Source organism: Suricata suricatta, chromosome 8 (genome assembly GCF_006229205.1).
Source record: "Suricata suricatta isolate VVHF042 chromosome 8, meerkat_22Aug2017_6uvM2_HiC, whole genome shotgun sequence".
Taxonomy (NCBI): domain Eukaryota; kingdom Metazoa; phylum Chordata; class Mammalia; order Carnivora; family Herpestidae; genus Suricata; species Suricata suricatta.
In genome coordinates, this window is record NC_043707.1 from 44,580,674 (window position 1) to 44,606,379 (window position 25,706).

Genomic DNA, 25,706 nt, shown 5'->3' on the forward strand with positions numbered 1-25,706 from the left:
ATCTCTTGGGTAAATTCCTAGCAGTGCTATTGCTGGGGCATAGAGGAGTCCTATTGTTAATTTTTTGAGAAACCTGCACACTGTTTTCCAGAGCAGCTGCACCAGATTACATTCCCACCAACAGTGTAGGAGGGTGCCCATCTTTCCACACCCTTGCCAGCATCTATATTCTCCTGATTTGTTCATTTTAGCCACTTTGACCTGTCTGAAGTGGTATCTCAGTGTGGTTTTGATTTTTATTTCCCTGGTGATGAGTGATGCTGAACATCATTTCATGTGTCTGTCGGCCATCTGGATGTCCTCTTTGAGAGAAGTGTCTGTTCATGTCTTCTGCCCATTTCTTCACTGGATTATTTGTTTTTCAGGTGTGGAGTTTGGTGAGTTCCTTATAGATTTTGGAAAGTAGCATACTTTATCCAATATGTCATTTGCAACTATCTTTTCCCATTCTGTCCTTGCCTGTTAGTTTTGTTGATTGTTTCCTTTTCATTGCAGAAGGTTTTTTTCTTGATAAGGTAACATTTGTTCATTTTGTTCAACAATTGTTGATTCTCTTGCCTTTGGAGATGTGTCAAGTAAGAAATTGCTGCAACTGAAGTCAAAGAGGTTGTTTCTTTCTTTCTCCTCTAGGGTTTTGATGGTTTCCTGACTCATATTGAGGCTCTTCATCCATGGTTTAAGAAAGTGGTCTAGTTTCATTCTTCTGTATGTTGCTGTCCAGTTCTCCCAGCACCATTTGTTAAAGAGGCCGTCTTCTTTCCATTGGATACTCTCTTCTGCTTTGTCAAGGATTAATTGGCCACACATTTGTAGATCTGTTTCTGGGTTCTCTATTCTATTCCATTGGTCTATGTGTCTGTTTTTGTGCCAAAACCATACTGTCTTGATGATGACAGCTTTGTAGTAGAGGCTAAAGTCTGGGATTGTGATGCCTCCTATTTTGGTTTTCTTCTTCAATATTACTTTGGCTATTTAAGGGGTCTTTTGTGGTTCCATACAAATTTTAGGATTATTTGTTCTAGCTGTGTGAAGAATGCTGGTGCAATTTTGATTGGGATTGCATTGATTCTGTAGATTACTTTGGGTTGTATTGACATTTTAACAACATTTATTCTTCTGATCCATGAGCATGGAATGTTTTTCCATTTCTTTATGCCTTCTTCAATGTCCTTCATAAGTTTTCTATAGTTTTCATCAAACAGATCTTTTACATCTTTGGTTAGGTTTATTCCTAGGTATTTTATGGTTTTTCATGCAATTGTGAATGGGATCAGTTTCTTGATTTCTCTTTCTGTTGCTTCATTATTGGTGTATAAAAATGCAACCAATTTCTGTACACTGATTTTGTACCCTGTGACTGCTGAATTCATGGATCAGTTCTAGCAGACTTTTGGTGGAGTCCATTGGGTTTTCCATGTAGAGTATCATGTCATCTGCAAAAACAGAAAGTTTGACTTCTTTGCCAAATTGGATACCTTTTCAATTGGAAGCTCTCAGTTTTTCCCCATTGAGGATATTAGCTGTGGGCTTTTCATAAATGGCTTTTATGATGTTTAAGTAAGTTCCTTCTATCCCAACTTTCTCAACAATTAATAGTAAGAAAGGATGATGTATTTTGTCAAATGCTTTTTCTCATCTATTGACAGGATAATATGGTTCTTACCTTCTCTTTTGTTAATGTGATGTATCACTTTAATTGATTTATGAATATTGAACCAGCCCTGTAACCAATTGATCATGGTGAATAATTCTTTTTATATGCTGTTGAACTCAATTTGTTAGTATATTGTTGAGTATTTTTGCATCCATATTCATCAAAGATATTGGCCTGTAGGTTTGGGTTTTTTTTTTTTTTTTTTTTTTTTTTTTTTTTTTTTTTCTGGGTCTCTGGTCTGGGAATCAAAGTGATGCTGGCTTTGTAGAATGAGTCTGGAAGTTTTCCTTCCATTTCTATTTTTTGGAACAGCTTGAGAAGAATGGGTATTAACTCTGCTTTAAATGTCTGGTAGAATTCCCCAGGGAAGCCATCTGGTCCAGGGTTCTTATTTGTTGGGATATTTTTGATGACTGATTCAATTTCCTCACTAGTTATGGATCTGTTCAGATCTTCTATCTCTTCCCATTTGAGTTTTGGTAGTGTGTGTGTGGTTAGGAATTTGTCCATTTCTTCTAGGTTGTCGGCATATAATTTTTCCTAGTATTCTATGATAACTGCTTGTATTTCTGAGATTGGTTATAATAAATCCATTTTCATGGTTTTGTCTATTTGGGTGCTGTCTCTTTTGAGAAGCCTGGCTAGGTGGTTATCAATTTTGTTTATTTTTTCAAAGAACCAACTCTTGGTTTCATTGATCTGTTCAACTGGTTTTTTTGGATTCTATACTGTTTATTTCTGTTCTGATATTTATTATTTCTCTTCTTCTGCTGGGTTTGGAGTGTTCTTGCTGCTCTGCTTCTAGTTCCTTTAGGTGTGCTGTTAGATTTTGTATATACACTTTTTCTAGTTTCCTGAGATAGACCTGGGTTGCAATGTATTTTCCTCTTAGGACTGCCTTTGCTGTATCCCAAAGAGTTGGGTTGTTGTATTTTCATTTTCATTTGTTTCCATATGTTTTTAAATTTCTTCTATAATTGCCTGGTTGACCTCTTCGTTCTTTAGGAGCGTGTTCTTTAACCTCCATGTTTTTGGAGGTTTTCCAGATTTTTTCCTGTGGTTGATTTCAAGTTTCATCACATTATGATCTGAAACTGTACATGGTATGCTCTCAATTCTTTTATATTTATTGAGAGCTGCTTTGTGACCCAGTATGTGATCTATCTTGGAGAATGTACCATGTGCACTCAAGATAAAAATGAATTCCACAGCTTCAGGCTGTAGAGTTCTAAATATATCTGTCAAGTCCATCTGGTCCAATGTGTCATTCAGCTCTATTGTTTCTTTAGTGATTTTCTGTCTAGTTTATCTATCCATTGCTGTAAGTAGAGTATTAAAGACCCCCGCAATTAGTACATTCTTATCAATAAGATTGCTCCTGTGTATGATTGTTTTATATATTTGGGTGCTTCAGAATTCGGTGTGTAGACATTTATAATTGTTTGCTCTTCCTGATGCATAGACTCTGTAATTATTATATAATGCCCTTCTTCATTTCTTATTACTGCCTTTAAAGTCCAGTTTGTCTGATAGAAGTATGCCTACTCCAGCTTTCTTTTGACTTCCAGTAGCATGACAGATATTTTCCATCCCCTCACTTTCAATCTGAAGGTGTCCTCAGGTCTAAGATGAGTCTCTTGTAGACAGCAAATAGATGGATCTTGTCTTTTTAAATCCATTCTGATACCATATGTCTTTTGATTGGAGTATTTGATTGGAGTATTAGTCCATTTACATTCAGTGTTGTTATTGAAAAAGATGGATTTAGTCATTGTGTTCTCTGCAGGATTCATACTTGGAATAATGTCTCTGGTACCTTGTGTTCTTTGCAACATTTCCCTCGTAGAGTCCCCCTTATGATTTTTTGTAGGGGTGGTTTAGTGGTGATGAATTCCTTCAATTTTTGTTTGTTTGGGAAAACCTTTATCTCTCCATCTATTCTGAATGACGGGCGTGCTGGATAAAGGATTCATGGCTGCATATTTTCCTGCTCATTACATTGAAGATTTCCTGCCATTCCTTTTTGACCTGCCAAGTTTCAGCAGACAGGTCTGCTACTACCCTTATGTGTCTACCTTTGTATGTTAGGGCCCTTTTATCCCTAGCTGCTTTCAGAATTCTCTTTATTCTTATACATTGCCAGTTTCACTATGATGTCATGCATAAGATCGATACAGGTTATATCTGAGGCAAGTTCTCTGTGTTTCTTGGATTTCAATGTCAGTTTCTTTCCCCACGTTGGGAAGTTCTCAGCTATAATTTGTCCAAGTACAACTTCAACCCCTTTCTCTCTCTCTTCTTTGAATAGAATTCCTAGGATACAGATATTGTTCCATTTAATTGCATCACTAAGTTCTCAAATTCTCCTTTTGTGTTCCTGGATCAATTTCTCTTTTTCTCGGCTTCCATTTTTTCTATAATTGTATCTTCTATGTCACCTATTCTTCTCTCTGCCTCTTCAACCCATGCAGTGGCTGCCTCCGTGGTTTTTTTTTTTTGCACCTTTTTTATAGCATTTTAAAATTCATCATAACTAATTTTAAGATCCATGATCTTTGCAGCAAGTGTCTCTGCTGTCATCTGTGCCTTTTTCAAGCCCAGCAATTAATTTTATGACTATTCTAAATTCTTGTTCAGTTATGTTGCTTATATCTGTTTTGATCAATTCTTTACCTGTCACTTCTTCCTGAAATTTCTCTTGAGGAGAGTTCTTCCGTTTCATCATTTTGGCTAGCTTTCTATCTCTTGTAAGTTTTAGAAACTTGTTATGTGGTCTGCACCTACAAGTATTTCTATATTAAAGGAAGCTCATAGACTAGCAAGGGCCTGGCTGTTCAGGAATTATTCTTTTAAGGATGTCCCTTGGTCTCTATTGTTGTGACTTTCATTATTTTATTTCCTGACTCATAGTGATATTTTGGACTTTCCACCATGTGTACTTTGTTCCTTGAGGTAGCCCTGGAAAGGAAAACAGGGAACAAAAACATGGAAATGCACAAACAGGCGAACCGACCAAAAAAAAAAAAAAAAAAAAAAAAGACAATGGACAGTCTAAAAGCATAAAACCAGAAAAATCCCAGATACAAAGGCAGGGTGGAGGCAGTGCTGATGGAGGAGCATATACAAAGAGAGAAATGACAGGGGTGGGGAGAAAGAAAAATTGAACATTGACCAGGCAGAGAGAGAAAAAGACTATGGCAGGAGGCGAGGAGAAAAAAAAAAAACAAAGATAATGTTACCCAGAGAAACTATATAGTCTGATTATTTCAGGGAGAAAGGAAGGTAAAGAAGGATGTATAGAACACGCATCAAGAGAATAGATTAAATATGTCTGTTTAATCAAACTTATAAGCAGCATAACCAGCCCAGAGGAAGGGATAGATGAGAATGAGAAAAGGGACAATATATATGAATAGCAAGAATTGGTCTAGAGTTAATCACTGCAATGCAGCAATGTTGGTCTTGCAGGAGGAGCCGTCTGTTTCCACAGCATCTGTCTCCCGTAAAAAAGCAGGTATCCAGTGCAGATGTGCATGGTTTGGTGTAGGTGGGTCTCACCTTTGCTGTGGATCCCTCGGGCCACTCCCTGAGGCCCTGCCTTAATGGTTGTGGGGAGAAAAATAGTGACCCCTCCCCCCAGTCCCTTCTCCTCAAACCAGGTGTCCCAAATCACTCCTTTGGATCTGTTCTCACTGTGCTGTGGGCACAGCCAATGTTGACTATGTGCTATGTCCCATACCCAGCTCCTTTCTAATCTCTCCATGCACATTGATGATGCCGCCCGAAATGTAATCCCACAAGCCAGGGCACTTCCCAGCAGGGGACTGAACAGGGGCCTGGCTCCTCCTGATGCTGACTGTGGTCTATCCCAGAGGGAACTTTTGGGACTAGGGCACCCAGCCCCAAGAAAGCTCCACACTTAGAGAAGGGATCTCTCTCCAAAAGCTCTGTGGTTAGATATAGGATGATGGGATCCCTCTCCGTCCCATCCAGAGGTTTTTCTCTTGTCCAGATACAGTTCTACCCTTCCCCAGCCATTCTTTCTCTTCTCTTTGTCATTCTGCAGAAGGGGATCTCTCCCCTCTGAGCCTCCGTGTCCCGGCTCGTTTTTATTTTCCCCAGTTCGCAATCATGCACGTATGAGGCTGTCTTCTTAGTAGACTCCATCGCCTTTCCTCCCAGACTGCTGGGGTTCAGAGTCCTTTGGGTTCAGCCCTTCTTTGAGAGATGCAGGCGGGAGGTACGGAGCCCCTTACTTCTCTGCCATCTTGGCCAGTGCGCACCTATTCTTTCATTTTGAAGACAAACATCTAGTGTATAGTTTCTCTGTAACGTTGCTCAGAGCTAACATCACTTTGGTCTGCTTCTTTCCCATCACTCCTGTGTACTGGAATCAGTCTCCAGTTTGAGATTCTGCGTGTCTCCCACACTAACAATAGCACCATGTCTTACGTTGGTTTTGAGCCACTAAGCACCTCACAGTAACCGTGAGCGCAGACACTACTGGGCCTCTTTTACAGATGAGGAGTCCGCAACATAAACACGTCAGGCGATCTGCTCTCCAGAAGCTGTGCTCGTTATCTACTGCTACGTAACACACCACCCTAAAACGTGGTAGCATAAAACAGACACTTAAGATCTCCTGGCCTCTGTTGTTTCCAGAATCCAGGCAGAACGTGGTTGGGTTCTCTGGCTCAGTTAGGGCTGAATCTGCTTCCACCTGCTCGGGCAGTCATCGGCAGGAGGGGTTTTTGCCACACGGTCCTCCTCAGGGAACCGCACAGCCATGTAACTTGCTTCATCAGAAGCAAGGACCGGAGAGTGTGAGCAAGGCAGACTTTGGTGTTTTATGGCCCAGTCTTGGAAGGACATGCCCCTGTATTTGCGGTGGTCTGTTCTTCACCAGCCGGTCACGAAGTCCCCCTGACTCTCGTGGGGAAGGCATTACACAGGGGCAGCTGGCACTAGGCCTAGCGAGGTCCGCTGAGGTGTGCTCTCTCCTAAAACCACATGCTAGCAGCTCGGAGCCCACAATGTCTCAGAAATATGGACAGGGATTAGGATACCAGATGATGCTCCTCTTAAGAACTGCAGTCTCCTCTCAAAATTTAGGATTCTAAATTGTGAGTAAAAGGGGCAGATTGCAGATCGTGTACGGAGGCCGGGTGGCTTCCAGAGTTTGTGCCTGGCATGGACAGGCTACACGGAGCAGGCTCCTCGATTATGCTTGTGAGTGAGTAGAACCCTAGCTACAGTCATGTACCCAGGGAGACACCACTGCCCCCTTGGTCCTACATCATCTGCCAAGCAAACAACCTGGGGACAAATCCCTGAGAGACACTGTAGAGACACCTCCCTGGTAACGAAGGGGCTGGCAGGTACCATTTCCTCCCTGGCTCGCAGCACAAACACAGAGCCACCCGAGGGAGGCAGCTCTGTGCCCACACCGGCTGTCTAACTTGCTTCCTCGAAGCCCTCCACACCCCTGTGCTCTGGCAGGAGTGTTCTCCTCAGTTAAGCCTGCCTCAGTCCAAGGAAGGCAGGCCCCTGTCCTCGAAGACCAGCACAAACCCCTTTCCACACATCTTCTGACCAGAGCACACCTAGTTAAAACTCACCCCATTCAGCCCAGGGACCACACACTGCCCACAGCAGGCAAGGAGAGCCTCTGCAGGGGACCAGCCTGAAGAACAGAGCAGCCACCACACAACAGCAGAGCGCAGGCAGCACACACCGGAGACGCTCCCTGGAGTGCCAGGCCCCGGCACTACAATGCCTTCTTCTTCATAAAGGCTGTCACTTTCAGGAGGAGACATAACTGGTTTTTCTAACACAAAAAGGCAGAGAGTTAGACAAAATGCCAAGATGGAGGAATCTATATCAAATAAAAAAACAAGATAAGGCTGCAGCCAAAGATCTACATGAAATAGAAGTTAACCAGCCTGATGGAGAATTAAAACAATAATCATAAGGATACTCACTGGGCCTGAGAAATGAATAGAAGACATCAATGAGAATCTTACCACAAAGGTTTAACAAAGAATCAGAGATAAAGACTATAATAAAAATGATTAGAAAGAGGCTTGGTGCAATGAACAGCAGGCTGGAAGAAGCAGAGGAACAGATTAGTGACCTGGAAGACAAATAATGGAAAATAATGAAGCTGAACAGAAGAGAGGAAGAAGAATTATGGAACTTGAGAATAGACCTAGGGAACTCAGTGATTCCATCAAATTGTCGTAATATTCATATTACAGGAGTTTGAGAAGATGAAGAGAAAGAAAAGGGGGTAGAAAATGTATTCCAAGAAACAATAGCAAGAAACTTCCTTAATCTGGGGAAGGAAGGAAACACATCAGAGCCCGGAGGCACAGAGAACTCCCTTTAAAAATCAACAAAAGCAGACAGACACCAAGTCACATTATAATTAAACTTGCAAATATAGTGATAAAGAAAAATCTTAAAAGCAACAAGACAAAAGAAGTCCCTAACTTACAAGGGAAAACCTCTAAGGCTAGCTGGTGATTTCTGAACAGAAACTTGCCAGGCCAGAAGGGAGTGGTATGATATATTCAAAGTGTACCTGGGAAAAATCTGCAACCAAGAATACTCTATCCAGCAAGGTTATCAATGAGAATTAAAGGAGTGATAGTCTTCTAGACAAAAATGAGAGAAATTCATGACCACTAAACCAGAACTGCAAGAAATTTTAAGGGGATTCTGAGTACAAAGAAGAGACCAAAAGTGAAAAACGATCAGAGAAAATCTCCAGAAATGAGAAAATAATAAAGCGGCAATAAATACATGTCTATCAATAATTACTTTGAATGTAAATAGACTAAATGCTCCAATCAAAAGACATGGGGACCCTTCTATATACTGCCCACAAAAGACTCATTTTAGACCGAAAGACATGCAGATAGAAAGTGAGGGGATGGAGAAACATCTATCATGCAAATGGATGTCAAAAGAAAGCCAGGGTAGAAATACTTCTATTGGACAAAATAGACTTTAAAACAAAGACTTTAAAAAGAGACAAGAGCATTATATAATCATTAAGGGGACAAACCAACAAGAGAAACCAACAACTGTAAGTATTTATACACCCGACTTGGGAGCACCCAAATATATAAAACAATAACAAACGTAAAGGAACTATACACAGTAACATATAATAGGTCACTTTAATACCCCACTTAACACCAATGGTTAGATCACCTAAACAGAAAATCAACAAGGGAACAATGGCTTTGAATGATACACTGGACCAGATGGACCTAACAGATATATTCAGAACATTCCATCCTAAAACAACAGAATACAGATTCTTTTCAAGTGCACAGGGAACATTCTCCAGAACAGATCACATATTAGGTCACAAAACAGTCCTCAACAAGTACAAAAAGACTGAGATGATACCATGCATATTTCACGACAACACTATGAAACTTGAGGTCAACCACAAGAAAAAAATTTGGAAAGGCCACAAATACACAGAAGTTAAACAACATGTTACTAAACAATGAATGGGTCACCCAGGAAATAGAAGGAAAAAAATACATGGAAACAAATGAAAATGAAAACACAATAGTCCAAAATGTTTGTCTGGGATGCAGCAAAAGCAGTTACAAGAGGAAGTTTATAGCTATACAGACCTATCTCAAGAATAAAAATCTCAAATAAATAACCTAACCTTACACATAAAGGAGCTAGAAAAAGAACAAATGAAACCTAATGCCAGCAGAAGGGAAATAATATAAATTATCTTATTTAGAAACTTAAAAACAAACAAAAAAAATAGAACAGATTGATAAAACCAGGAGATCGTTCTTTGAAAAAAGACAATTAAAACTGATAAACCTCTAGCCAGACTTATCAAGGACTCAAATATAATCACAAATGAGATGAGAATAATCACCACCACAGAAACACAATTATAAGAGAATATTATGAAAAACCATATGCCAACAAATGGGACAACCTGGAAGAAACGGATAGATTCCTAGAAACACATAAACTACCAAAACTGAAAAAGAAAACCTGAACACACGAATAACCAGCAAAGAAACTGACCAGTGATCGTAATAATAAAAAAACCCTCCCAACAATCAAAAAGTCCAGGGCCAGAGGGCTTCACAGGAGAATTCTATGAAACATTTAAAGAAGAGTTAATGCCTCTTCTTCTCAAACGGTTTAAAAAAACAGAAAAGGAAAACTTCCAAATTCATTCTATGATGCCAGCATAAAAACTGATACCAAAACCAGATAAAAACTCCACTAAAAAAGAGAACTACAGGCCAATATTCCGATGAACATGGATGCAAAAATTCTCAATAAAATACTGGCAAACTGAATCCAACAGTACATTAAAAGACTTATTCACTATGATCAAGTGGGATTTATTCCTGGGCTGCAAGAGTGGTTCAATATTCACAAATCATCATGATACACCACATTAATAAAAGAAAGGATAAGAACCATATGATCCTCTCAATAGATGCAGAAAAAGCATTTGACAAAGAACAACAACCACTCATGATAAAAACCCTGAACAAAGTAAGTTTAAAGGAAACATATTTCAACATAATAAAGACCATATATGAAAAACCCACAGCTAATATCATCCTCAATGAGTGAAACTGAGATCTTTTCCTCTACAGTCAGGAACAAGACAAGGACGTCCACTCTCACCACAGTTATTTAATACAGCACTGGAAGTCCTAGCCTCAGCAGTCAGACAACAAAAAGAAATAACAGGCATCCAAACTGGCAAGAAAGAAGTCAAATTTTCACTATTTGCAGACGACATGATATGTATGTAGAAAACCCGAAAAGACTCCACCAAAAAACTGCTAGAACTGATACATGAATCAGTAAAGTTGCAGGTTACAAAATCAACATACAGAAAGAGAGCAGAAAGAGAAATTAAGAAAACATTCCCATTTACAACGGCACCAAAAACAAAGATACTTAGGAATAAATCTAACCAAAGGGGTAAAAGACTTATAGTTTTCTGAGTATAAAACACTGATGAAAAGCAACTGAAGACACAAAGAAATGGAAAGACAGTCCAGGCTCAGGAATTGGAAGAATAATGTTAAAATGTCTATACTACACAAAGCAATCTACATATTTAATGCAATCTCTATCAAAATACCACCAGAAGTTTTCACAGAGCTAGAACAAACAATCCAAAAATGTGTACGGAACCACAAAAGACCCCGAATAGCCAAAGCAATCTTGAAAAAGCAAAGTAAATCTAGAGGCATCCCAATTTCCAGACTTCAAGATATATCACAAAGCTGGAGTAAGCCACACAGTATGGTACTGGCACAAAAACAGACACATAGATCGAGGAAACAGAATAGAAAACCCAGAAACGAACCCACATCTATATGGTCAACTAATCTTCAACAAAGCAGGAAAGCATATCCAATGGGGAAAAGACAGCCTCTTCAACAAATGGTGCTGGGAAAACTGGACCACTTTCTTACACCAAACACAAAAACCAATTCAAAATGGATGAAAGATCTAAATGTGAGACGTGAAACCATAAAATTCTGAGAGAACACAGACAGTAACCTTTTTGACATCGAACATAGCAATTTCTTTCTAGGTATGTCTTATAAGGCAAGGAAAACACAAGCAAAAATAAATTATTGGGACCTCATCAAAATAAAAAGCTTCTGCACAGTGAAAGGCACAATCAACAAAACTAAAAGAAAACCGACTGAATGGGAGAAGATATTTGCAAATGACATATCTAATAAAAGGTTAGTATCCAAAATCTATACAGAACTTACCCAATTCAACACACACAAAAAACAAATAATCCAATTTAAAAATGAGAAGACCTTTTTCCAAAGATGACATCCAGATGGCCAACAGACACATGAAAAGACGCTCAACATCACTCACCATCAGGGAAATACAAATCAAAACTACAATGAGATATCACGTCCTACCTGTCAGAATGGCTAACATCAACAACACAAGAAACAACAGGTATTGGTGAGGATGTGGAGAAAGGGGAACCCTCTTGTACTGTTGATGGAATGCAAACTGATGCAGCTGCTCTGGAAAACAGTATGGCGTTTCCTCAAAAAGTTAAAATTAGAACTACCCTAGGATCCAGCAATTGCACTATGAGGCATTTACCCCAAGAATACAAAAGTACTAATTCAAAGGGATAATGTACCCCAATGTTTATAGCAATATAACCTTTACATTTTTTTTTTAATGTTCTATTTATTTTTGATACAGAGAGAGACAGAGCATGAGAGGGGGAGGGGCAGAGAAAGAAGGAGACACAGAACCGGAAGCAGGCTCCAGGCTCTGAGCTGGCTGTCAGCACAGAGCCTGACGCGGGGCTCAAACCCACGAACGTGAGATCTGACCTGAGCCGAAGCCGGAGGCTTAGCCGACTGAGCCACCCAGGCTCCCCATAGCAATATAACCTTTTAATAGCCAAATTATGGAAACAAGCCAAGGGCCCATCGGTTGATGAATGGGTAGAGAAGATGTGGTACACGTATACGATGGAATATTACTCAGCCATGGAACAGAATGAAATCTTGCCATTTGCAATGACATGTAAGGAGCGAGAGTATTACACTATGAAAAATAAGTCAGGGAAAGACAATTACGATGTCACTCATACGTGGAATTTAAGAAACAAGACAGATGAACAAACTGATTTAAAAAAAAGCAGCAGCAGCAAACCAAGAAACAGAATTAACGTAGAGAAAGAAGTGACGGTTACCAGAGGGAGCTGGGGGCGGGGGGGTGGTGTGGGAGATGAGGGGGCGAGGTGGCGGGGGTCGTGGGTTAAATAGGCAGTGGGGATTAAGGAGTGCAGTTGTGAGGAGCACTGCATTTTGTATGGAAGTGCTGAATCACACATGCGACTTTAATACTACATTATACGTTTACTAACTAGAATTTAAATAAATCTTAAAAAAAGAAAAAAATCTGAACTATTAACAAGGTTGGATTAGTACCTTAAAAATTTGCCACAAAGAAAAGTCAGGCCCAAAGGAACGTATCCATTTCTTTTCCTAAAATAGTCTCACCCCCTGCCCCCAATCCTTACTACATACGTACATATGTATGTGGTGTTAATCACGAAAAGCCCAGTAAGACATCTCAGCTTAACTACACTTTAATTAGAAACAAGTAGAAAATCTTAGCAATTAAATACTTTTATATATCTCCTGCAAGAGGCTGAGTTTAAGGAGGCTGTTTTAGATAATTTTTATGGTCCTTTCCAGCTAAGTCCACGACTCTGCATTTATGGGTAGAGGGCATTCAGTTGCGCACCTGATGGTCTCTGTAGGAGATAAAACGTAATACAAAGAGTAACATATCAACAAATCTTCTGTTAATACAGAAATAAGAAAAACTTTTGAAAGATTCATTTTAGCTCTAGTGACACAACTAGTAAAAAAAAAAAAGCGCGTTGTTTCCTACTAGAACAGGTAGGAACACCTCTGCAGAGCTCAGCTTCCGACAGCACATTAAGATCGTCAACTTCCATGCCTTAAGTCTAAGACATGGAGTCCACAGTCTCGTGTTGGGAGGTCCTCAGGCAAAGCTGGGCACCACGTCTTGACATCTTCTCTAATGCAGTAAGCTCTGTTTTTTGGTTATTTTTACATTGACACCAATTCTGCCGCTTAGAAGTCCTTTTAAATAAAAAGATAAGGGCACTGCATTTCAGTTTTAAGTATATGTTAAAATTAGCTTCTCCCTCTTTTTCCTCTTCCTCTTCTTTTCTTCCAAGTGGCTGGTAGCATCAGCAAAAAACATCACTTCACTTTTTGCCTCGCATTCCCGCTTGAGATATTCGAGGCCTGCCATGTTGAAGCCAATAACATCCTGGGGAGGGAGAGAAGAAAGAGGAGATGAAGGTTTTCTCACTCGAGTTCAATCATAGCGCATGTGAGAGTCAGGAGAACCAATGCTTCAGGTGTTCTTACGCATCCCTCCTTGCCTTTCTCGTTTTGTTCTCTTCTCTCTGTTCTTTATCCGATACACTGAAAATCTTATCTCCAATGAAAGTCTTTCCTCAATACAGATATATGTATGGTCAATATCACCAAAGACAAGGCACACCGCACTGTGCTACTTCAAAGCCATGCACACACCAGGATTTCCCACTCATCACTGCGTTCCTACAGGGATACCTACTCGGACTTGGCTGACTTTTGAAATCGTTGTTTCCTTTAATTTTTCAATGACTGGCACAAGCATTTGGTTACTAGTGATCTGCCCAAAGTGAATCCTAATAGAAAAACAAAACGGGTTACAAAGAAAGGCAGTGGTTCTGGTTCTGCTTATCCCTTCTAGAAAAGCAAATAGACAATATCAAAGAAGAAAAAAGATTAATTTTACCATATCATGGCAGTATAGAAAAGCTTCTAGCAAAAAGTAGCTAAAGATGTTTCTTCCCTACTCCTCACTTTTATATGATGTCAATGTTAACAGTACTATCCTAAAAGTTATGACACATTCAACTCGTTTGCAAAGCTGGCTCTCTTCCAGCCATCTACCATGTGGCCACAGACTTGGACAATGGTATTCTACGGAAACCTCACAGAGAAATGAGCACACTAAGAAATGCTAACTCAACAAAGGTTTATTAATATTTCTAGGGAGGCCAAAGCAAAAAAGGAGACAGTCAAACTCTGACCTCCAGTACCAAGATGACCTACAATCAATTCATGCTCCTCCATGCGTAACTCACGCCCGCATGTGACCTGTCACAGCTACCTGTAAGGCACTAGCCATGTCCAACCCTCTGATACATTGGAAATATTCGTGTTTCACTTAAGATCAGGAACCCTGATTTCAGTACTACATATGCCATAGCAGCAAGCAATTATTAGCAACATCACTGAATGCCAATTTAAGGCCTCATTACTTGCCTCAAATTATAAATACGGCAAGACTAATATAAACATATCCTTGTTCTTCTACTGCTATCTGAATGGAATAAAATAAGAATCACGAAAATAGGTCAATTCAAATACCAATTCTCTAAATATACCTTTTTTTTTTTTTTTAAAGCTATTTGGTATTGGCTGATCAGTTTGTATTCTCTCTCTGTTCCTGCTCTCTGCTGGGACAGCTGGAGACTGTGGGGCAGAGGTACAAGAAGAGTATGCTTTTAAACTCCTGCAAATACACTCTTCTCAAGTACATATTAAGAGCAATTCTTATATTCAAGAATAATCTAATAAACATATTTTCTTTCTTACTTCCCTCTGCATATGCCCTGACGCTTCCCTTTGTTTCTAGAGAGACCAGGAAAATAAAGGCACCATAACATATGATGCTGTTAGGAAGACAAAACCAAATCATCTTGCTTATATGAAACACCTGAAAAGACACAATGACTGAGGCAAATTGGCCCTTCAGGACCGGGCTCTCCGCAAAGGGCCCAGCAGCAGAGGACCACAGCCCGGAGACCTCCGCCTGCTCAAGCATCCCTGAGCAGTGCTCCACCTCATTACTTAGCAGTGGGCCACCACTACCCTTGTCTAAGGACAAGACTGATTCCACAGGGTAAGAAATCATTTATGTCACCCAGCAATGAAATCCTGAAGCCATCTCTGAGTTTCAAACATCAGAGTTCCTGATCCCAAAGTGTGGACACCATCAGTTAAGGCAGCACTGGGGTGCTTAGGCTGAGTCGACATAGTACTCTTCGGAGAGGAGGTTACCTGAGCAGAAAGAAGAGGCACCTACACAGAAGTTCAATATTAGAGCCCAGCTGAATGAACTCGTTAAAGAGCGTCAACACATCCGGGACGTAAGAGAAAGGCAGGACGAGCAGAGACTCTTCCAGCTCACTGAGGACCAAGAGAATAAACATGAAAAACGCCACATTTCTTAACATGCTCAATGTTTAAAACTTTTGATTTTTCTATGCTTTTATGTTTGAACAGACCTTACCCATGCAGAGTTAAATGTAATATTCACTTACATTCTGGATCGTTCCCTCTTTTCCATGTCTTGTTTTTTACATTCAATATTTTACTCTATTTGACGCATCTGGTTCATGGCATGATAGGAGAGCCTAACTTTCTTTTTCCAGGGAACTAATTTCTCCAAAGTCTTTTGTTGAATATTCCGCCTTTATGTGATACTTTTACCATTGATTGAATCTTTAAAGACTCTTTCAAAACTTTCAACTCAATTTTAATGTTTGATTAATCCTGACAACAATCCTGTAATATTTTAGTTTTGCTATTTTTTTATGCCTTTCTAATCCAGGAGAATCTAACTTCTCCCTATTCTTCTGGTTTGTTTTGTTTTACTCTTTTAGAACTAGTTCTAGTATCATTTCATCAATTCCACATCCATATCCCAAGAGTACTTCAACTGGAGCCATCAACCTGTAAATTAGTTTTAAAACAACAACAACAAAAACTAAATCTTTAGAACACGGAATCTTCCCTTCTAGGAATGTGTAACACTTCCGTCCATTTAAGTTTTCTTTTACATTTCTCTAGGGAAGTTTCATCATTATCCTCAGTTATGTCTCTTTATTTCTTGTGGTAAGGGACAGATTTACATATCGAAAATAGGTCAAACTCGTACATAAAATCCAAAGGTATAAATCACAAATAAGAAATATTATTCTAAAGATATATATCAAGAGATACAAAGAATTCTTAAAAACCAGTGAGAAATTACTAAAGAGTACAAGGGGAAAGTAACTAAAAATTCACAAGAAATAAGACAAAAGGCCAACAGTTTCATTAATAGTTGAAAGAAATTAATATAACACAATACTACCTCTTTTGCCTCAAACTGGTAAAGAATTTTTCTAAGCCTGGTAAGAAAATGTTATGAGCATTCTGGAAGGTACTTCTGCAACACAGACCTTTCAGGAGCTCATGCTACTGAGGAGTTATTGCTATGCTAGGATTCTTAAAAAAACCACAAAGATTTCTACATAAACATGTTCACAGAAGCAGTATTGCTAACAGCAAAAATCGAAAGCAAATCCAATGGTAATTATCCACGCAATGGAGTGTTTTGATATAATTCAACGAATATATTTGTGAAGAATACCGATAACATGAGCAAATGCTCAGGAAATAGTCTGTGAAAAAGGACAGGATGCAAAATTATACACAGAGTGACTCCTTTAAAATAAACCATAGGAAGTACCAACCAGAAAAGGCTACCAGTTGGTACTTATGGCCGAAGAGAGAGGACTTCATTACCCCCAATATGCAGTAGCACTATCCTCCATTTGTCCCTAAGAGCGTGTCCTTTCATACCTAGGAGAAGCCTCCTGGTTCTGCCTCAAAAAGATTATTATAATGTACTATTTTCCACCAAAATGCTGACATAACCCAACCGACAAGGAAAATTACCGTCAGTTATACCTTGTTTGTCTCACGGCCAGACAAGCACCCAGTAACTGTTAGCTGACAAATGATAACTGTGCTGGGACTCACCTCGACTTGATTCCTTTAAAAATCTCCAACACGTAAGCCGAAGGCTATGAGGGAAGCACAGCAGCCTTAGTGACACTCTGGGCTGGTTTCTACCGAGCCCCCTCGTTCCCATCTCCTGAACACCAGGGGCCCCGCTCACACGACAATCAGGGTTCTAAGAGGGCGATGCGTGCGTGGGCTCCGAGTCTGTCAAGTGTGGGCTCACAGTCAGCTCCGGCACGCCCCAGCCGCGCTACCTTCCATCTGTGAGTCGGGCCAGTTTCCTATTGGTAAAATGAGGCCATGCCGACTCACACGAGGAGGGTGATGAAGGACACACGTGTGTAATGTACTGCAGACTGCTCAATGTGCACGCACTGCCCTCCCCCTCCCGTGTGACGGAGGTGTGCCAACTTTCCCTCCAGAAACCTCAACTTCCAAGTTCATTTACATGAAGAGAATCAAGAGGGCTTTGGAAACTGGACATAAATAAGCACCAGAAAATACAAGAATGCCATCCAGTCCAACCAAAAAGGATGACTTGGAAGTTACACTAAAATGGTCCTTTTGAAATACTTCCCTCCTCCTAGGCCCTCAACTCCATGGAGAAGAAAGTTTTAACAGCAAAGTGTTTCCCAACACAGCCAGCCTCAAATCGTGCCTCTTCAGGGGCGCCTGGGTGGCTCAGTCAGTTAAGTGTCCAACTCTTCATTTTGGCTCAGGTCATGATCTCACAGACGCTGGGGTTGAGCCCTGCGTCAGGCTCCGTGCTGCCAGTAAGGAGCCTGCTTGGGATTCTCTCTCTTCTCTCTCGCTGCCCCTTTCCCGCTTACATTCCTCTCTTTCTCTCAAAATAAACATTAAAAAAAAAATGCTTCTTCACTTCCTACTCTGCCTCTTTTGTCCCAGAGAGTAACCTCTGGATTAACTAAGGGGAAGCTGTTAGACCCTCTACTCACAGAGATATTGCCATAGGCCATCAGGATGGGGTTGATGGGAAGAGGAACCTATGAAAAAATTGTTAAATCATGTCATTAAAAAATAAGACTTGGGCAGTGCCTGTCACAGGCAAGGTGATGATCATACTCTATAGTTTTAAAAAGGTAAACCCTATCAATTAAAAGGATATAAGACAATGACCAGGACTTTTAGTTTCAATAGTGCTTATGAATGAGTTCGGGCAATATTTTATCTAGAATTTTGGAGCGGTTACAGTGCCTCTGAAACCAAAGCAGGAGTGATCACTTCAGTCTGGAATTTCCTCTCCTTCACTTTCTATTAAACCCAAGCTTCCCTCCTCCTTCTTTCTAATATTTGAAATAGGAAAGACTAGCACATTGATCTCCTTTCCAGATCTGAGTCAAGAAATCCTGAAACGATGGTTTTCGTCTCAGGAATTCCATATACACACGTTTCTCAGAGAGTGACTTCATGGACTGTCTCACCTCTTTCCCTGCAGCTTTACAAATGGCTTTGTGTTCCTTCATTTTTGCAGTTTCCTCTCGGTACAGCTCAACAGCCTCCATGATCCTCTCAGCCTACACAGATGGCGACAAAGGACAGAACTCATCGCCACACGCCCCATCGTCCCCGATCACGGTAACCAGGCTAGAGAAGGACCAGACAGCTTGAATCCGTGTAATAAACATGTGCCAGGAGAGTGCCAAACAGCCTTTTGCAGACGTCTCTGGTTTATCTTTTCTTTCTAATTTACAGGGGGGAGACTCAGGGTCTTGGATTCAGGTGAAGCCATGTGTATGTGCGCTCGTGGGCCGGGCAGCTCCGGACTCCTGACAGGTGCCGCTTTCCGGAGACCAGGGACCCTGAGCTTCCCGTTCTACCACCATCACCGACTCAGCACTACCTCTGTCCTCCGTTACAAGGGAGGACAACAGAGGTTATGATCTCCACCTGTATGTTTCATCGACTTGTTGCCACACAAGGGCTATCTGGTTGATAAATACTTTCACTAAAAAGCCGGGATCCTCTTTAAAAATGAGATACTACATTCTGAATCAACTTACCGCTTTGACCGTCTCAATAGTTTTCTTTCCAGTAAAGTAATTGTCACCTTGAGTCTCTCCTGGAACCTGCCAGAAACAAAGAGATCCTTCACAGTATTGTTGGCAGGCATTAAAGAACCAATCAGAGACACCTATGTAAGTTAAGCATCCAACTCTTGATTTCGCCTCAGGTTGTGATCTCGAAATCTGTGGGATCAATCTGCAGATGGGGCTACCGGCTGACAGTGTGGAGCCTGCGTGGGATTCTCTCTCACACACTCTCGCTGCCCGCCCCTGCTTGCACACATATATGTGCTCTCTCTCAAAAGAGATAGATATGAAAAGAAAAACAATAAAATTCAGAAAAATGCAGACATCCTTATGTTATGCTAATGGTAACAAGGTGTTACCAAACACTGTTAACAGAGTACTTACTAAGCACTAGACACTGGCAAGCATTTTATATTCGTTATTATGAGAATACCCTATTCTACCCAAGGTTAAAGAGAATGCCCACAGGGCACCTGGATGACTCAATCAGTTAAGCACTTGATTTCGGCTCAAATCATGAACTCGTGTTTCATGACTTCGAGCCTGCCGTTGTGGTCTGTGCTGACAGTTCAGAGCCTGGAGCCCGCTGTGGATTCTGTGTCTCCCTTTCTCTCTGCCCCTTCCCTGCTCGCACTCTGACTCTTTCTCAAAAATAAATAAAGATTAAAACGAAAATTAAAAGAAAATAAGGAGAATGCCCAAGGGAGCCCGGTGGCTCAGTCAGTATCAGACTCTCTCTTGATTTTGGCTCCGGGTCATGATCCCAGGGTCCTGGGCTTAAGGCCCCTGCTGGGCTCCACACTGCTTGGGATATTCTCTCTGTCTTTCCCCCTCTTCTCCCTCACTAGCATGTGTTCACACCATCTCTCTCTGAAATAAAAATTTTAAAAATTCTGAATTTTTTTTTTTTGGATTTTCACATTTTATTTCTTCATTTCAATGACCTGTATCAGGAGAATACAAGTGAGAGGGTGATTTCCTCTTTACAGATTTCCCAAGAGCAGATTTGAGGGCACACTTGAGGTCCGTCCCATTCGGGGTACAGGGCATCCGAAACTCCACTCACTTCACCGTCCCCCACCAAGCCAGGGCCCCCTCTTCCACGGAGGCCCCAAAGCTGGCAAGGCCTTCAGCTAAGAAGCTGGCCTAAATCTGTTCTCTGAATGCCCATTCATACATGCCAGGGCCTTTCCCACCGGAATTTTTTGATTTTTATGCTTGTTCTATGATTTTATGAAGCCTCCTTAAAAAAACAAACACAGCCAGACTGACAACCAGGCAATACCAAATTTGGGCAGTCATTTGTCCCTCAAAATCAGGATATATAGTTGAATCAAACAGGACTACACAGACCACTTCCTGCATAAGCTGGTGATGACGCTGGCATCTGACCCCAATTTCAATTCCATTAGAAATTCTTGAAGTTAAAATAGATTCGAATAAGATAATTACAGGGCTTAAGCTCAGGGTCCCAGAAGATTTACTTACTACTGGCTGATCTTCTTTGGCCACACTCTCCTCATATTCTGCTTCCCTTTGCTGCCGAGAGAGAGAGAGAAATTAGTCTGGAAGAAAAAGCATGGTCTCTACATGATGTGAAACGAGACCGTGAAGAGCCGCTTCTCTCAAAATGCAGTCCCCGAAGGGCATCTGTGTCTAGCGTAGCTGCTGACTCAGTGACAGGAGTGCTGGCAGTATCTCCTGGAGGTCCCTGGCTTCGCGCTGGCTGAGGGGGGCCACACTAGACAGACTGCTCCAGCTGGGACAGCGTGTCGGATACCCCCCGCTCCTCTGGAACCAAGCCTAAGTCCTTACCATCTCCCTCTCTTCCTCGAGAATAAGAAGCTCCCTCGTCCTCTCCCAAAGTCTCAGAGATCTGTCATGGGACGATGACACAACATAGTCCCCGCTGGGGCTTACGGCCAAGCACCAGATTTCCTGGTGGTGTCCCTGGACAGAGAAGAAACAAAAGCAAACACTTTGAGAAGGAATACCGTATTCGCAGACTGATACCCGCCCTACATCGGTGGGAGGTCCACACTTCATCTTAAAAGTAGTTCTTAAAAGGTTAAGCAGCACTGCGGACGCAAGCAGCAAGACGTCACCTCCAGGGTCTGTATGTGTTCGAATTTGTCTGCATCCCACTGCTTAATCTTACGGTCCTTCCCAGCGGTGAAGAAGAGGTGGGACCTGGGTACGAACCGGAGGCACATCACACTGAAAAGTGAGAGAAGAGAGCAAACGTCCTCGAATTCCCCCATTATAATGAAGAGTCTCAGGCACGTAATTTTGAAGAGCTAGTTCTGGAATGCCTGATTATGTATAGTTTAGAATTTTAAATTTATGACTGGCTCAAAGCAAAAAGTAATAGACACAGATGCTCAAGGGAAATGATAGAGGCGACCCAAAGGGACGTCTTTGAAGAGACCGTGCCTACCTGTCATCGTGCGCGAAGAGAGACTTGTGGCAGTCCCCGAAGTCCAAACCCCAGATTTTCACATTCCTGTCAGCCGAGCCAGTTGCTATTAGTGCTCCGTCCTACAAGGAGAAACAAACCATTACTCCGCTTGATTATCAGAAACCCTACAATTAGACTAGCCAGAACATTTAACCCACTTCTTCCAGAAGTAGTAAAATCAATACCAAACAATTTCATCTGTCTATCAAGAGCACCTATTTCTGTGCTTTATCTAAGATTGCCTTTAAAAGCTTGCTGAGTGAGTGCAAGAACTCTGAGGCTCCAGTGTTTTCATACCGCTCCAGGGTGGTGGGGTGCCTTTATGTCAGGTACCTGTTTACTCTGCTAAACAGACAGAAGAAGAATGTCTCACCTCTGTGCTAGGATTTGGGGGAAGAGGGAAAGAGGAGGAAAGAAGAGTCTGAGAAAGAACCTACTAGAATGTTTGCAACTCAGCCTTTTATCTCACGTTCCTGATCTCTTATTTCTCCTTTCCTATCTCAACGCCTTGTTCAAATGGTTGTCAACATGACAAGAACACCAGAAATATTTTGTGACACCCACCTAACTGTTAATGCCAGGATTACAAAGAGCTAATTCCTTTCACACAGACTAGACAGTGTCTTCAAATACATTATTGCTACTTCTAGCCATAACCAGACATTGCAAAAATATGATTCTGGTCAAGAGACTAAAAGTCTCTTGTAAAGTAAGTTAAAAGTTTACATATAGTGCAAAATACAAGTAAACATCCGAATACAAAGCCAAGTTCCATCTTCCTCACCAGCATTATCCTTCAGAACAAAGGGGATGTCTTTTTTTAAAATCCTATTTTAGGGCTGTCTCCCAATTATAGTATTTTAGATAGCAAAATACTCTCTGGAAAATCCACAACAGGGGGTTAGTTATAAGGATTGATTCAGACATTTATGAAAATATTCTGACAACTAAAGTAACACACATATTTGAGGTACGACTATAATATACATTATTTTATGGATTTTTGGGGTGAAAATAAACAGGATGAAAAAATAAGGGAAAGATAGCAAGCCAAGAACTAAGAAAATGCTTTAGGAAAGACAACTTGTTTCCAAGATGCTGTTTAAATCTTACTCACGTGAGAGATGTCCATGCATATGACAGGCAGTTTGTGTCCATACAGTGAGAGAAAAAACTAAGTATTTAAGAAAAATGAATATAAGAATGTAAATAATTCACATTTGTCTATAAAATACAGGCATTATTTGTTACACATGGATCAAAAATATAACCTTAAACACTGTTCTGGACTGTTTTACATTTATATTTCCAGAGCAGACTGATCACCGAAGGCGGGCCACCCTGGGTCCAGCACAGCGGACCCGGGCGGGCCCCAGCAGCCCACGGCCTCGGTCACAATAGGGCACGGGGACGTTCTCTGCGTCTCTCAGCTGAAAAGACTTTGGGCACTTGCTTCACAACAGTGTACCCAGGCCAGATCCAGTCCCCCAATCCTGAGCCCAGGGCCCAGGAAGCTATGGTTTTAAATGCAACCCAATGACCCTGATGTACAGCCAGGTATGGAGGTGCAGCCCGGGAGACCTAACAACACTCTTGCGCTACGGGCTGCAGCAAGATTTTGTGAACTTCTGTAACAGGACTTGCTTTAAGTAAGATTTATGAACCAAAGGGATCTTTCAAAACTCTGGCCTTTCTAGCTCACCTCCAATGTTTTGATTCACATATATATTTTTAGAAACCTATCACTGCTAGGCACAGGTAAGGCCACTTTGCAGTCTCAACCCCACCAAGGTATGTCAGAAAGACTGAAACTATTTCCAGGCATAATCACTGTACCTTTAAAGTGTCAACATAGAAAATCTTCACTGTACAGTCCAGCAGAGAGACAGCCAACAGCTTCTGATTGGGAGAGTAACTGACACACAGAACATCTTCATCTAGTTGCAAGGTTCGGGTCTGCTTCACAGAAAGTCTAGCATGACAGCATCGAGATAAAAATTAATAAATGAATGCTCTACAAAGGCAGACAAAATTTCCAAAAACTGCCTGGAGCACAACAGAAACACACATGTTGGGGTACCGGGGTGGCTCAGTCAGTTAAGCATCTGACTTTGGCTCAGGTCATGATCTTGTAGTCTATGAGTTCGAGCCCTGCATTGGGCTCTGTGCTGACAGCTCAGAGCCTGGAGCCTGCTTTGGACTCTGTCTCCCTCTCTCTCTGTCCCTTCCCCACTCACACTCTCTCTCTCAAAAATAAACATTAAAAAAATTAAAAAAAAAACATGTCAAAACCCATTCAGTAGTTCCCCACTTCACTGCAAAACAAGGACACATTAAAAAATGTCTACTCACCTCTTCTGGGTACTATTTTCATCTTTTACCAACTCAAAATCCCAGAACTTGACAGATTTATCTGCACCACCTGTCACGAAGCCACGCTGACAATCAAATGACATTGTAGTTAGAAAGTATTTTGTTACAGAAACTTTGATAAGATGACATCACAATAGTATAAAAGAGCATTCATATTTAGTGGCATAGGAGAAGAATGAAGACAAGCTTGGTTGCTCTGGCCCCTCCCACTGCCCTTACTGGCCAGCAGCCACAGGCCTCATCTGGAAATCCCTAGCAGGGACTACTGCAGACAGACGGCAGCCAGGAAGTTCTAGCTATACTTTGATTCAGCATCAGGAGGACTCTGAACATTGCAGGGTCTTCTGCCCCACCTAAGAAGGGTATACATTTATTCTTGCAAAGTCTCTGCATAAAATACATTTGAAATTGTTACTGACTTTGAAAGGGCTGATGCGTTTGCTATAGACACTAGACTTCTAAACTCGTAGATGTCAAGACTAAAAGAGGAAACAGAAAAGTCTACTCCATCCTCTGCACTTCATGGCCCAAGGAAGGATCTCCTCTTAGGCAGTAGCACGAAGCAGTGGAAAAACTCGTGAGGTTAAGTAACCTGAGATCCTGCAGCTGATGACCCAGAGCAGCTGAACGAGGATTCATTTGCTAAGAGCTATCCCTACAAGCAGGCACCTGATAGGCCACCATGCAGAAAATCTCAGGATGAGACACAAAGCAGGCTTTCTTTAAAGACACCCTGAAGAACCTTTGGCAGGAGGCAGTAAACACTGACGCAAGCCACGGCAAAAGAAGCTAGTGTACAGAAGCCCGGATCCGAACGTCTGGTTTAGTCACCTGATCTGGAGAAAGAGACAAGGACCACAGAGCTCCATCGTGTGCGTCTATGGTCTGCAGCAGGGTTCCCGAGGCCAGGTCATAAAGCTGCAGCTTTCCTGTCTGTGGAAGACACAAAATGAGCACAGCTCTCACGAGCATCTCCACAGCCTCCACGATGCACGGCTACAAGGCTTAGACGTGGCCGATTGCTTCAGGAATGGTAACTGGCTAAACTGGCATTTCTCCACCTAGTTTTGGTTTCCTCCTCTCCAGCACACCGACAGGGAGAAAGAGAAATCTACCTATAATGCTAGGGAGGACAGTGGACTTAAAATCTCACCCTAAAATCTCTCTAGCTTATTTTATACTTCGAGCTGGCCAAATAATACCCACTGTGATACACAGGATTTCTAACAAAATCATCATGCAGACACAGCACTAGTTTAGGGGGTAAGGATGACAGATACTTGCAAAGTGCGTTTTAAAGTATTCCACGAACTTATTCCATTTTATTCCCCCTGGGGTTTCCACTACTAACTACTAGTTGTTTGCTGTGAGCCAGTTTCTGTGCTGAGTGCTTTACACAGTGACACAGGTTAAAACCGAGACTCACCGGAGTAAGTAAATCGCCCAAAGCCCTCACAGCAAGCAAGTGGAAAATCTAGTATTCAGACATAGGCCCACCTAGTGCAAAAGCCACTGTCAGAAAACAAGTGTCATCGTCCTATTATACAGATAAGGAAGCAACTAAGAGAAGTTTGGTGACTTGCTCCCAATCACCCTTTCTACAAAGGGGGAGAATCTGAACACACATCCGTGGCTGCTCATTTCTGCATGCTCATCTTCCAATGTGATAAGCAACTGTGAATGAGGACTAGCCAGTCCGTCCTTATTGAATGCTT

At 41.5% G+C, this 25,706-nt stretch overlaps 2 protein-coding genes across 3 annotated transcripts in view; one reads left to right on the forward strand and one right to left on the reverse strand.

The window, feature by feature from the left end:
- Nucleotides 1–18,782, forward strand: part of SPAG17 (sperm associated antigen 17) — a 224,761-nt gene extending 205,979 nt beyond the window's left edge. The window contains exon 49 of the mRNA XM_029945849.1: nucleotides 18,602–18,782. The gene's annotated coding sequence lies outside the window, so the exon portion shown is untranslated. The remainder of the gene's footprint in view (nucleotides 1–18,601) is intronic.
- WDR3 (WD repeat domain 3) overlaps nucleotides 12,800–25,706 on the reverse strand; it is a 29,735-nt gene continuing 16,828 nt past the window's right edge. For both annotated transcript variants that reach the window (XM_029945846.1, XM_029945847.1), the window contains exons 13-27: nucleotides 24,823–24,924; nucleotides 23,971–24,056; nucleotides 23,455–23,590; nucleotides 22,736–22,792; nucleotides 21,598–21,698; nucleotides 21,266–21,377; nucleotides 20,976–21,110; nucleotides 20,649–20,699; nucleotides 19,131–19,196; nucleotides 18,552–18,644; nucleotides 18,066–18,113; nucleotides 17,128–17,171; nucleotides 15,379–15,507; nucleotides 13,844–13,937; nucleotides 12,800–13,531 (exon numbers count right to left, since the gene is read on the reverse strand). In XM_029945846.1, coding sequence (XP_029801706.1) covers nucleotides 13,376–13,531; nucleotides 13,844–13,937; nucleotides 15,379–15,507; nucleotides 17,128–17,171; nucleotides 18,066–18,113; nucleotides 18,552–18,644; nucleotides 19,131–19,196; nucleotides 20,649–20,699; nucleotides 20,976–21,110; nucleotides 21,266–21,377; nucleotides 21,598–21,698; nucleotides 22,736–22,792; nucleotides 23,455–23,590; nucleotides 23,971–24,056; nucleotides 24,823–24,924 — 1,410 coding nt within the window. In that variant the 3' untranslated portion in view covers nucleotides 12,800–13,375. The remainder of the gene's footprint in view (nucleotides 13,532–13,843; nucleotides 13,938–15,378; nucleotides 15,508–17,127; nucleotides 17,172–18,065; nucleotides 18,114–18,551; nucleotides 18,645–19,130; nucleotides 19,197–20,648; nucleotides 20,700–20,975; nucleotides 21,111–21,265; nucleotides 21,378–21,597; nucleotides 21,699–22,735; nucleotides 22,793–23,454; nucleotides 23,591–23,970; nucleotides 24,057–24,822; nucleotides 24,925–25,706) is intronic.